Source organism: Trichomycterus rosablanca, chromosome 8, assembly GCF_030014385.1.
Source record: "Trichomycterus rosablanca isolate fTriRos1 chromosome 8, fTriRos1.hap1, whole genome shotgun sequence".
NCBI lineage: Eukaryota > Metazoa > Chordata > Actinopteri > Siluriformes > Trichomycteridae > Trichomycterus > Trichomycterus rosablanca.
This window is the reverse complement of record NC_085995.1, coordinates 14,647,587-14,661,606: the sequence shown is the minus strand read 5'-3', so window position 1 is coordinate 14,661,606 and position 14,020 is coordinate 14,647,587. Positions and strand designations below refer to the sequence as shown.

The window sequence follows — 14,020 nt, the reverse complement described above, 5'->3', positions numbered from 1 at the left end:
TTGTACGTGAATTTATAAGGTTTGGTGATTAGGTCATTGCTTTGTAGAAGACACATAACTTTATATCTCAGAATACAGCATTTCCATAAACAGAAATGGCTCAGATATTTATACAGACTATTGATATCTTCTGATTTGACCATTTAAGAGAATACAACTCACTAAAAAAAAGAATCTTTTTTGTTAATTCTCTTGAATCTTTATTTAACTGGAAAAGTAGAAAGAAAAGATTTCCAGTGTTTTTACTGATAAACTTCATTGTATTTTTTTTACTGTAAATGTGTTTAGAATGTGATGCCTGCAACACACTCTCAGTCTGTTCAGAAAATTGTCAATCAATTAAAAAAAACATTTCTTATTGCGAGATTGCAAATAACTATTGTCTTTTACTATTTACCTTACATAATACTGTAAAAAGATTCAGGGAATCTGGAAAGATCTCAGTTCATGTATGACAAAGCCAGAAACCACTGTTGAATATGTGTGACCTCTTAAAGTCTTGCTACTGTGATAAATACAGTATAGTCCTTCAGAAAACCACTCTCACTTAACACACCACTACCACTGCATTAAATAATGCAAGCTGAAACTCTGTTTTACAAAGAGAAAACCATACATCAATTCTATAAAGACATGCTGCTGAGTTCTCTGGGCCCAAGCTCATCTCAGATAGACTTGAGGACAGTAAGATGAGTCTGCAGTTCAGCTTGTTTTTGGGGAAAGAAGGACATCGAGTTCTCTGAGTCACAGATGAAAAGGACCATCCAGACTGTTATCAGAATCAAGCAGGTTCAATTTCACTCATGCATAATTATTTAAATAGAATTTTTAAATAATAATTAATAATATTAAATAATAATTAAATTGTTAATAAATTTCTATTGCCAATAATCTTATTACAGCTTATGGGTTTTCTTCATAGATTTATTAATCAGGGCAGTAGCCTAGTGGTTAAGGTACTGGATTAGAAATTGAAAGGTCATTGATATAAGCCCCACCACTGCTGGGTTGCCACTGTTGGGCCCTTGAGCAAGGCCCCTAACCTTCAATTGCTCAGACAATACTGTCACAGTACTGTAAGTCACTTTGAATAAAAGTGTCTGCTAAATGCTGAAAATGTATATGTAATCACTCCAAAAGTAACTGTGAAAATCACTGAATATATGTTTAGTTTTGTGGTACCAGCCTCTATGTGGATACAGCACTCAGTCTATAAGCCTGTCTTTAGATGAGATTTATTAATCAGTCTGGGTAATAGAATTCTAAAACCAGCAAGTTTTATTATTCCTCTCAGCCAAAGGCATTTCCTAGTCTGGCACATCAGATGTACTTTAAATCTACCCGCTGTTTCAGAGCTCGTAAATGTACACAAGCTTCACAAAATATATGGCAAGCCTTTCTAACTGAAGAATGAAAAAGGGCCTTTTTTCATATTTTTATTGCATAATTGTCACATTATTAAAAAAAAGAACAAACACTTAAAACAATACATGCAGAATGAATGTAATAAATGTTTTGCTGCCAAAATCAGTAAAAGGAAACAAATTTGCATCTCTAAGACAGACTGTAAAGACTTTTCACAATATTTTGGATGTGTTTGTGGGCATTTGTGCATCACAGGGCAAGCACACACGCACACACACACACACACACACACACACACAAACACACAATCACTCACGCTTAGGGCAATTTTTAGTAGCTCCAATTGGCCTGATATGTCTTTGGACTTGTGGGACATAGAGACAGAGACATAAATTGAATGGTTTATTCATTAAGTTAGGGATAGGAGCAGTGTGTGTGCTATTGCAAGCTGTGGAACTAAATAATGGCCAAAATGCCCAACTCTGACTACCTATTTTAAACAATTCCCCACCCTAAAGCAACTTTACTTTAAAACTGGAAGACCTATAAAACTGTTCACTTGTGATCTATTAGCTGTTTGTCACTGTCATTTATTCATTGACACCCTTAAGGGAAGCGCCAATCTATAAACCAGGCGACAGGTGACTTCATAATATCTCTGGATGCCCAAAACTAAGTATCTGGGACCTTTTAAGGTAAAGGAAAATAATAAAATGATATATAGACCTGAACTACCAAGTATTGTATGTTTCTGCTCTGAGACCATACATTCCAGGTCCTCTAGTCACAGACTTCACAGCTACAGAGCCTCCACCTCCCAAGGAGATAGATGGACAATTAGCATACCAGGTAAAGAACCTGTTGAACTCCCGAAACAGATGAGGGAGAATCGAGTATAGTGCTGGATGATTTGGACAAAAAATCCCCAAAAATCTTATCATATTTTAGCTGAATGGTAATATACAATGTACAGTATATCTCAATATTATTATGAAGTGTGGGACAAACAGTTGTAAGCCAAAGCCATACAAGGTGTCACAAAACACTTTTATTTAGTGGAAGTAAAGATTAAAGTTCATGAGAGATTCATTTATTAGGAGTTTAACATCATGTTTTACACACTTTGGTTACAGTCATGACAGGACGGGTAATGACTGGTTACATAGGATTCATCAGTTAAAGTTTTTTTAATGTCAAACACAGTCTTGGACTATTTAGTATCTCCAATTCACCTCACTTGCATGTCTTTGGATTGTGGGAGAAAAAGGAAGCTCCCAAAGGAAACCCTCAAAGACACAGGGAGAACATGCAAAGGCCACACAGAAAGGACCCAGACCGCTTCACCTGGGAATCGAATCCAGGACCTTCTTGCTGTGAGACGACAGTGCTACCCACCGAGCAATCATGCCACCTTTATAAGAGATTAATATATAATTAACTTACCTACAGTATCTGAAAAAGGTGCTTTCAAGTTCATTTAGGTATAAACAAAATATTAAAATGTAAACAAAAATGACAGGCCTAATTGTTCTTAAGATGTTTGTTGTTTATTAGGATTTTAACGTCATGTTTTTACACTTTGGTTACATGACAGAAACTGTAGTTACTCGTTACACAAGATTCACAAGGTTATATCAAACACAGTCATGGACAATTTAGTACCTCCAATTCATTTCACTTGCATGTCTTTGGACTGTGGGAGGAAACCGGAGCTCCCGGAGGAAACCCACACAGACACGGGGAGAACATGCAAACTCCACACAGAAAGGACCCGGACCGTAAAGCCACAATTTCGCAAGTCACAAGTATAATACATTTTAGCTTTTTATCGTGTTTTACTGTTTATAATTGCCTTACAACCTGAAACGACATAATGGCGTCTTACAATATTACTGGAACGTAGGTAATGCTCCTCAGTCTGACACGGACAGTGAGTAGTGTAACACAGAAAGATGGCTGCTTACAGTACTGTGTCAGGTTTAGTTCATTAGTCCGACAGTGGATGGTTTATTGTGTTATTGAGTTGTTTTATGCAGCAGAGTATTTATTATATATATATGTGTTTATAAGTGAATAGTTTAGTAATGGCCGCGATGATGAGAATGTATCGTTCTGTCCGGTTGCTGGCGCTTGGACAAAAACACACATTTAGTCAGGACAGAGCGGGTGAGTAAATAACTGTGTTTTACTACACTGTTTAGTCTGATGATGTAGTAAACATGTTTAGTAATATGCTGTTATGACTTACAATTATGGTCTATTACGATTTGAGCAATTGGGGGTTAAGTGCCTTCCTCAGGGGCCAAACAGTGGCTACTTTGGCAGTGGTGGGGCTTGAACCAGCAACCTTCTGCTTGCTAGTCCAGTAAAAAAAAAAAAACAGAAAGTAACACATATTGTGCAAGAAACGAGTGCTCACAGGGCATGTGTTCCTGCTGAAGAGTCCAGTGAGATTAAACTATATTTAAAAAATCTCAACTATGCTACACCTGATACATATCAGAAAAAACACACTGCCGTGTCAATGTCATGTTAATATCATTGCAGTACTGATATTAGCCCAACATCATCTGGTAAGTGGGGTTACGAAGTGTACTGAGTGACATTGGGCTACATTCAGTGGTTGTATACCCACAGTGTGTCTGTATTGTGGGTGAAGCCTAAAAATGAATTTACATACTGCAGAGGTGTAACTTATTAAGTGTTCAGTGAGTGAGTGATCAGCTATAACATTAAAACCACCTCCTTGTTTCCACACTCACTGTCCATTTTATCAGCTCCACTTTTTTTGAAGTTGTAGTTATATATATACATACTGTATATATATATATATATGTGTGTGTGTGTGTATATATATATATATACAGTGGTGTTCAAAAAAATAGCAGTGATTTTAAAAAAGCGAATAAAGCACATTCATTAGAATATTTATTTCCATAAATGCAAATGCACTGAAAAAAATGCACTTTCAATTTTAATTCAAAACATTTACAAACCACAGCAACTCAGCCATGAGGTGGCACACCACATAAAGTTACAGTGAGGTGTTGGCAAGTGCTGAGTTGCATAGTCCAGAATCCCAAACCTTCTATGGAATTAACATAGATATAAAACCTGTGCAACAGGAGCTCCAAGCCTTACATGACCAAGCACAATGCAAAGCGCTAGATGGTGTGGTGTAAAGCACGCCAGCACTGGATTCTCGAGCAGTGGAAACGTGTTGTGTGGCATGACACATCATGCTTCTCTAGGTTTCTGGGTTTGGCGATTGTTAGAAGAACATTACCTGTCTGACTGCATTGTGCCATTTTTGAAGTTTGGAGGAGTAGGTACAATGCTATGGGGTTGTTTTTCAGGGGTTGGTCTAGGCCCTTTAATTTAAGTGAAGGGAAATCTAAATTCCTTAGTATACCAAAACATTTTTGACAATTGTGTACTTTTTTGTGGGGAACAGTCTGGGAAGTGCACAAAGCATAGCCCATAAGGACATGGTTTGGTGACTTAGTAGTGAAAACCCACACACCTTTGGGATAAACTGGAATGAAGATTGTGAGCCAGGCCCTTTCTTTCAACATCAGTGTCTGACTGATGTTCTTTAGTTTTAGGCTGTCTTATTTGTTTCTCTGTTCAGGTGATCCCATACTGCCTCTATGATATTATATATGAAATAGTAAGACTAATACAGATGTTAGCAATTGCATAAATAAGGGTTTCATTCTATTTAGGTTTGAAAGCCATGTTCCTGCTATTGATCAAGTGTGAGGGGATATAACACTAAATATTTGTCACTCTAGCCTATATAAGCTGTTTTTTTCCAGAGTTGTTTCTGTTTTTAGTACTGTATACACATATCCTGTATTTTTGTTGTATTTTAATAAAGAGAAATAATAAGAGAAATAATTATAATGGTATTCTACCATTGCTAAAACAACAACAAATCTAATGGCTGCCTAACACTTTTGCACATTGTATGTTTTATTTTCCCTTCTTTTCTCCAGTTCGGAATTTGAGTCAGGCGGCACCTAAACCAGAACCAGAGACGAACCAGAATGAAGATATTAATGAAACATTTGTGAATAGAAATCCCAGAAACCTGGAACAGATGGCCCTTGCTGTGAAGGACAGAGGCTGGAGCACTATCTGGCCCAAGAGAGAATATTACCACAGGTTTGTGTGTTTATATTAATAAATACGTAGAATGAATGTTACTCTCAATTTCCTTTTTTCAGATGTTAGTGAATAACAGCCATCGTTGTTCGATGAATGCTGAGGGTTGATTTAAATAAACACAGGCTCTTCATGTTAATTACTGTTAGTAAGTGTTATGTATTGAATGTCTTTTTTTTTTTTTTTTCCTAAGGCTGGTGTTTAAGCGCACGCAGCATCACGTATCGGTGGCTGTGTTTTCATGGGACTGTGATGTTCCAGTGATCACATGCTCCACACAGGAATGGGCACTGAAAAAGCAGCTCAGTTCCACTCATTCGGTAGCAGCATGCCGAGCTGTAGGAGATGTTCTGGCTCAGAGGTGCTGCGAGGCTGGAATCACGAGGCTAGTTTACCGTGAGGTGCCATGGACCTTCCGTTCTGATGCGGTAAGTCAGCCTGTATATAGAAAATAATAACTACACAACACAGCCAGGTCCTCTTGCTCAACGTCAGAGTCAAGTCAAATGCATTTGTATAGTGCTTTTTACAATATTCCTTAAAGCAACTTTACAGAATCCAGGACCGACAGACCAAAAACCCCTGTTGAGCAAGCCAAGGGTGACAGTGGCAGGGAAAAACTCCCTTAAAAATACAGGAAGAAACCTTCAGAGGAACCCCCATCCTCCTTGGGTGACCTGGAGAATAATTTGAATGAATAGGATTTACACAAATCATTCATACACAAAATTAAATTGAACTAAAAGTTATAACTAGCAAGAAAAATATTCATAATAATAATGTAAGCATTTGGAGTTCTTCATTATTCAGTCCAGTCTGTGATAAAGTCTGTAATGAGTTTTGGACATTCTTGGTGCATACACGCCAGGTTCCCGCCAGGGGTCAGAAATCGGGCGCAGCCAGAAGCCACCACACAGTGCCAGACCTCACAAATGTGCTTTTAACCGAATGTGCACAAATTCCTAAAGCCAGACTTCAATATATTGAGAAAAGCCTTCTTGGTAGAGCAGAGGCTGTTGTAGCAACAAGTGAATGGAGAGGGCATTGATGCTCGTGGGTTTGGAGTGGTATGTCCAACAAGCTTAAGTTCAGGTGTTCATATAGTGTATGATAGTGTGGCTGTCTCTTTAAACGGCCCATGCACTATCATTTATTTGCAGAAAATTATTAAATATATAGAACATTGCCGCTCAGGTGACGCAGTGGTAAAGACACACTCTGGAACACCAGAGCTGGGATCTCGAATAAATCGTATTGAGTCCCAGCTCTGCCTGCCGTCTGGGCTGAGCAGCCACGTGAACAACGATTGACCTGTTGTTCAGATAGGGGTGGGATTAGGGCTGGGCGATTTTGCCCCCCAAAAAAAATCTCGATTATTTTAAAATTATAACCGATTGTCGATTACGATTATTATTTTTTTGTATAATGCAATTGAAATAAGACTTAAATTTCTTTTTTTGCATTGTAATTTAAAAGACTGCAGAAGTGCAAAAATAGTAACAGCACCACCTATAATTATCCTTGTAAGGGACTCAAACTTTATAATAACGATATCACAATAATTAAAACAAAATAGAAATCTAAATTATCTATATGCTTTATAAGAATAGCTCACAAACAACTCTTGTTTTAAATATTGTGCAGCAGAACCACCTTACAAAAAGTTCTTTACAGGTTTCTTAAAAGGAACACAAGCCTGTACTGTGCTGTTTCCACCACTAAGTGAGTCTGTATCAGTATCTACATTGGGGGGCATCAAGTAATCACTCAGCTCAGCTTTTGTCCTCTTGTGATTGGGGGGTGGATGGAGGGGGCCAGTTCTGCTTCTAACAATATGGACTACAAATCCCAAGCTCTCACGGACTGTCACGTGACTGTCACATGTCCCGGTCAGCCAATCCTGATCGGGCTCACTGTCTCCGGAGTTTTGATTCAGTTCAGCGGTGTTTGATTCAGTGAATCTTAATTAAACTCTTCTGTTTGTGTCTCATTTTGCCGATCATGTTTGCGCTCTTTATTTCTAAATCTAACCGTTACCGTGTATAATCCTTGTTGTCTTCCGTTTACTGTTTTAGTTTATCCACTGGTTTTGGACTTTACCTGATTTTGTACACTGTTTTTGCCCTTTTGATATTAAACTTTCTCTGATTTATATTCCGCGAGCGTCTGGTCAGTTTCTGCCTCGTGACATGTTGGTATTTTAATTAAAATATAAAGTATGTAAACAATCGCGATTGTCACATTCTAACATCGGGTGAAAACGTTCATGCGAATGAACCGAATTAATCGTGAAAATCGCCCAGCCCTAGGTGGGATATAAAAAAAAAGCCAGATAGGTTCTCTCTCATAACTAATGCAATTACGACCTCTGCTGGCTGATTGTTGGCGCCTGCACAGAGACGGGAAAAGTTTGCTGTCAGGGTGGGTCTCGCCGTACACAGTGCTGATCTGCATTGCACTTGTCAAAGTGTAGGTGACAAAATGCATACAGCTGCTGCCCACGTGTCGGAGGGGGTGTGGGTTAGCTTCGTTCTCCTCAATCAGAGCGGTGATCAGCATTGGTGGAGAGGAAGCATGATACATATTTAAGCAATAGAACACAAGAGGGAGTGTGTTATCGCGAATAACATCATGACCTCAAGTGTTCTATTGGTTTTATACAACAGTTTTTACAAAATAAAGACAGAAAATAAATCAAAGAAGCCCTGAATTTCATATTGAATATGCTTTAATATTGACAATACCTTCCACCAAAAAGTAGTTCCACAACGAATGAGTTGCTGCTATGCAACGGTAAAAATTCCCTACCCTGCCTTAACACAGTAGGCTAAAAAAGGCATATAGTTTAACACTACAAAGTAACGCTAGTTTGGAATAAAAATAATAAGCGAATATGAATAAGCGAAGATGAAAGGAAAAGGAGAAAAAGCTAAAAATAAAATTAATTAAGAATTAAAAGATAGAATTTAGTTATTTATTAGAGTTATTGCGTTATTTGTATTTGTTAATCTGCACACTTCCGTTCATTGTGCAGTTAGAAAAAAAAAAAGGCTGCTCTGTAGGATGTGCATCGGCATCAAACAGTCTGGCTCGCTTCGCTGGTGACCTCTGTACTGTGTCTTCTTGGTCATGTTCTGCACTGAGGACTGCACTCCACCTTTTTCTGTCAGCTAGTGTGGGTCTCCAATAGCTTTTAAACGAGCCCTCAGACCTGAAACAACTGGCGGCTTGTGTGCATGAAGCTTGTCGTTACTGGCAACGCGTCAGCGGAGTAATACAGTTGTGGTGTGAAAAGGCCGTGCTGTTATCACAAATATCAGCACGGTTAGAACGCTTCTCAACCAGGTCGGAACTAACTGTTGTATAAATATATATATAAAATCATATTTAAAATGTAGACTCAAAGTGTTTTCAAATATAATTTTGTATATATATTTTTTTATGTGTTTCAGGTCCAGACGTTTTGGACAGCCATGAAAGAAGGGGGTGTAGTCCTCAGTGAACCACGACGCAAATTTAATTAAAATGTTTTTCCTCCTTTTATAATTAATTTGTGTATAAATGTGAATAAACATTAGTACACACGTACTAACATGAGCTTGACATTTCTTTTGTTTGGATGTTTTTCCCTCTGCTCTAGCACACGTCTCCTTCAACACACACAGCCGCATCTTTTTTACTGACCAGCAGTGGATTTACAGAGAATTTTAATATGTACACTGTCCTCTCTTTGTTTCTCCACCACTTATTTCCCTCAGTGTTTTTATTGGATTTCTCTGTGTAGTCTGGGTTTCTCCCACCCTCAAAAGTCCTGTAGGTGGATTGTCCCTAGGTGTACGTAATGCCTAGTTAACACTACACAAATTTTGCCCTGATTTTCACTCGCTGACAGGTGGTCGCTAGATGTGTAATCTGCGTTTACTCGGGGCTCTAAAATCGGCTCTCGGTCGCTATGTGTGAACTGTTTAATGACTAGATCCGAGCGCCTCACCGATCGCTCGAAGACTACGCAGCATGCTAAATATCTGGACTAGTCGGCCACTCAAAATCATGTAGTGTGAAAGGTGTTGATCAGGTTGTGATTGTTATGAACGCACGATACAGAAGAGGTACCCTTGGAGAGTGAGTTGTAAATATGTGGAACAGGGAAAAATGTAGTTCCTATCAGAATACATTGGCACACACAAGCTTTACAGTATTTGTGACTTATCGTCCACATCAATCCATAATAAAAATGACGTTCAACTCTCTTTGCAGAACAGATCATCCCTGCTGGCCGTGTAGCCAAATCCACTCTTTTATCCAGATTCATTTGTTTTTCTTACTTAATTCCTACTTTCCTATCAGCACACAAACAAATTTGATCTCTCGCTTTTTCTTGTTGGCATGCATTTTTATACATAATATCATTAACCTTTTGATGCACAACCTGGGTCAAACGTGACCCAACTGAGTTTTTATTTTCTATATCTTTGCAATAAATTAATTTTGTCATTCAAGCTTCCATGAATTCCTCAATCAACTTGTTTTTGATCATCACAAATCCTTATTTCAGTTTTATATTTTTTACTTTTTTAATAAAAATCATTTTTGTATCACTACCCTTCTAATACACAACATGGGTCAAAAATGACCCTTATGTATTTACTATGGAATTTGACAGAAACTACTGACATTTGTAAGTGTTTGTAGTCAAAAACATATTTACTGATCTTTTGAAAGACAACCAAAGATTAGGCCCTTGAATCTTGAATATGTCCAATACTATTTGCTTGCAAGCTGTTTACATATTCTAGTATAGATAGCTTTTATTAGCTAAGACAGTAAATACATGAATAACTGAATAATGTGCATATGAAAATATTCTTGAATGGATGAATATGGGTCATTTTCCACCCATGTTGTGCATTAGAAGGGGTTTGTTTAGCTTGTGCATCAAAGGGTTAAACCCCCTGTCACTGTTCACGTTTTTGTGACAAAACATTGTTTGGGAGACCACACAGACTCATCTAAGGTTCCTCATGGTGATGGATTATGTAGTGTGTGATCCCCTATCGCCGATCAGTCGTGTAATGTAAAAACCACGACTTAAAAGACTCCCAGTTACAAGAGATCAAGTTGTGTAGTGTGAACTGTACAGTCATCTGAACACCTTGAAAGTCATGTAGTGTGAACTTGGCATTAGGCGATTGAATAAATTGTATGAAATGCTCTGTCCAGGGTGCCCTGGGCCTTTGTCTCCGGGTGGTGATATACAGTATATGATTCATATATAGTTGAAATGAAACAAGTGAAAACACAACACATTTTGTACATCATTATTTATTTTAGGGACAAAGTTCAACACCCATATCATCCAAAAATAAATTCCCCTTTTGGTTAAATCTTTTTTTAATGAATCACTATCAGTGTTTTACATCACTGAATTAATTTTATTAAAATGCTGAACTGCTTTAAATCACACTGATAGGTTATCAGGAATTAACGGCTCATTCTAGGTTTTTTATTTCTGTTGGGTTCAAGTCAGGACTATGATTGGGCCAATTCAACACGTTAGTCTTGTTTCTTTTGAGAACTTGTATTTGCATTTTGAATAATTGCCCTGCTGTCTCCAATTTTACCTCTAATTATAAAAAGATTATGTAAAATTTTTTGTCATTTTCTATTGATAAAATTAATTCTTTTTTTAATATTACCAAGTTGACCAGGTCCTGATGCAGCAAAGCAACCTCATCACCCTGTTTGCTGCATTTGCTTGTTCAAAAACGTTCTGTCTGTATTATAGGGGCGGCATGGTGGCTTAGTGGGTAGCACTGTCGCCTCACAGCAAGAAGGTCCTGTGTTCGATCCCCAGGTGGGGCTGTCTGGGTCCTTTCTGTGTGGAGTTTGCATATTCTCCCCGTGTCTGCGTGGGTTTCCTCTGGGCGCTCCGGTTTCCTCCCACAGTCCAAAAACATGCAAGTGAGGTGAATTGGAGACACTATATTGTCCAAGACTGTGTTCGATGTAACCTTGTGAACTGAAGAACCTTGTGTGAAGATAAACTACCGTTTCCTGTCATGAATGTAACCGAAAGTGTAAAACATGACGTTAAAATCCTAATAAAACAAAAGTTTATTTTTAATCCATACAGCAAAGATGTGTATACATTGATATACCAAATAGGATACAAGATAATACATGACCAGATCAGGGAGTTAAATAAAAACAGCAATCATTACCTGATCTCTGGTCTGTCACCCACAGGAGTCATACAAACAGCATCAGGATACATGATGATTCATGGCACATTTTTGGATTTACAAGTGAAAAGTACAACAGGTATTTTCCTCCCCTGTGTACTGCACATATTTTAAAAAGCTGTTTGTTCTCAATTAGCCAGCGGTGCAATCACATTACACATAGACATTGCATCAGTTTACTTTGGTTTGGCTGTAATTTGGCAACCGTGGCGATTAGTCTGCTCTTAAACAGCATGTTTTACAAACCACAGTAAAATACTGCATTGTGAAAAATACTATAATGCAAACTCAGACACAATAAATACTTGGGTGACATGCTTATATATAAGGGTAGGCCAACAGTACATAAAGCATGCACATTGTGCAATACTCAAACAGCATGAACACCAAAAACTCACTCAGTGGGACATACAACCGGTGTGCAGCTATATATACATATAATAAAGTTTTGGTCCAAACACCTAAACCAAAGGCACTGAAGACAGAGACTCTGCTACAGTAGAGAGCAGAAATGTATCCAGCAGAAAGCATAGATGTATCCAGCCACTTGCACTCTAATTTTGGCACATCTGGAAATACATAGTCATTCATTCTGAACCACTACATAGACTAATTCTTCGGGCTGTTCTCTCAAAATAGACAGAAAATGTCCCCTATTAACAAACTTAAAATTGTATATTAGAAACATGTTACACAGATATTATTTCTATGCTTTCTATAATGAGTTTTAAAATGCTGTTAGGAACAGAACCATCATGACTATATTGCTGTAATGGAACAGTAGTATGACTATTTTGTTTGACACATGATACAAATAAAATCCCACATCCTAAAAAGTGGCAGCATGTTTCAAAAACAACTACTAATAAAAATATATTACTTATTAACTGGCATGTTTGAAATGGCATAATGCAAACTATTTCTAATAGTAGTGGCAGTTGCGGGAAGGATGTCTCTTCTAAAAAAAAATATGATGCCAATGTGGCAAGATAAGGAAAAGATATGGTCAGATAGCCAAAACCAAGCACATCACACCAACCAAAATACACCATACTTACTGTAAAGCACGGTGATGGCAACATAGTTGTGGGGGACAGTGGTAGCCTAGTGTGTACAGCTTTGGGCTATCAACCGGAAGACTGGCGGTTCAAATCCAGGCTCTGCTATGCAGTTGGGTCCTTGAGCAAGGCCCTTAACCCTGTCTGCTCCAGGGGCGGCGTACGATGGCTGACCCTGCGCTCTGACCCCAGCTTCCAAACAAGCTGGGATATGCGAAGAAAGAATTTAATTGTACTGTACACCTGTATATGTATATATGACAAATAAAGTATATCTTCTTTTCTCTTCAGTGGGAACTGGGGAATTGGTCAGGACTAAAGGAGTTCATGTCCAAGAGACATTTCCAAACAAACGAGTGGCTGTAATTAAAGTCAGCGCTTTATAGTGTTAAACAAAGTAGATTTTAATGGGTTTTAATTTCAGGCTGTCGGACAAAAAGGGGTGTGATGATTTTCTATAAATACTGTATATCATCTCTGAACTCCGAACAATATGAACTGGGTGAGTATTCAGACACTACAATCAAATATTGGTACTTCATTGCAAAAAACATTGTTGGCAATTACAACTTTGAGGCATTTGCATAAGCAAATTCTTTTAAGAAACTAGTACGTTTGTGTAATGTGCCAGTTTTGCATCCAGAGAAAAGCCCCATATCTTAATGCCGCCTCCGTACTTTACTGTGGGTCTAGTGTTCTTAGAAACATATAGATAACACACATAATTTATTAGTAAATTAATTTAGCAGTTCTATTTTTGATTGATTTTGCCATTCTGCTTTGCTTGGTTACTTGGTCACAGTTGATCCTACTTGGTTTAACTTGTAAATAGATTTATGCACTGCAAATATAAATACCAAAAGAAAGGTGATCAAATACGTCCCCCTACTATGCCTGGGGCCAGACTCATAGGGGTCTCCAGAAATAAATGTTAGAGAACAAATGGGGGGTAAGCAAAAAAGCCCTTTAATAGTCTATGTTTAATAGTGTATTACTGCATACAAATTGCATTTCTTATACAAAGGATCTTCAAAAAGTTTCCTCACTTTTGGTAGGAAACGGTGAGGGGGGAGGAGTAGTAATTGGTCGTGTCTGAGACACTGAGAGAAAAAAAACAAACATTTTTTTGCTGATGGCATTAAAATTGTACAACGCTGGGGAAAATGCATTGGAAGGTGACTATGTAGA

The 14,020-nt window shown here is 38.0% G+C and overlaps 1 protein-coding gene across 1 annotated transcript; it reads left to right on the top strand.

Moving 5' to 3' along the window:
- The first annotated feature begins 3,317 nt into the window (after positions 1-3,317).
- mrpl18 (mitochondrial ribosomal protein L18) lies at positions 3,318-9,135 on the top strand. The gene is made up of 4 exons (XM_062999876.1): positions 3,318-3,531; positions 5,364-5,532; positions 5,726-5,960; positions 8,985-9,135. The coding sequence occupies exons 1-4, from the start codon at positions 3,450-3,452 to the stop codon at positions 9,054-9,056; spliced, it is 558 nt and encodes a 185-aa protein (XP_062855946.1). The 5' UTR covers positions 3,318-3,449; the 3' UTR covers positions 9,057-9,135.
- Positions 9,136-14,020: the final 4,885 nt, after the last annotated feature.

What these genes read in the sequence shown, in the direction of transcription:
- mrpl18 (XM_062999876.1), top strand. Translation starts at nt 3,450, where the DNA reads ATGGCCGCGATGATGAGAATGTATCGTTCTGTCCGGTTGCTGGCGCTT. An exon ending in ATTTAGTCAGGACAGAGCGG is followed by an intron (nt 3,532 to 5,363) that starts GTGAGTAAATAA and finishes TCTTTTCTCCAG; the next exon opens with TTCGGAATTTGAGTCAGGCG. An exon ending in AAGAGAGAATATTACCACAG is followed by an intron (nt 5,533 to 5,725) that starts GTTTGTGTGTTT and finishes TTTTTTCCTAAG; the next exon opens with GCTGGTGTTTAAGCGCACGC.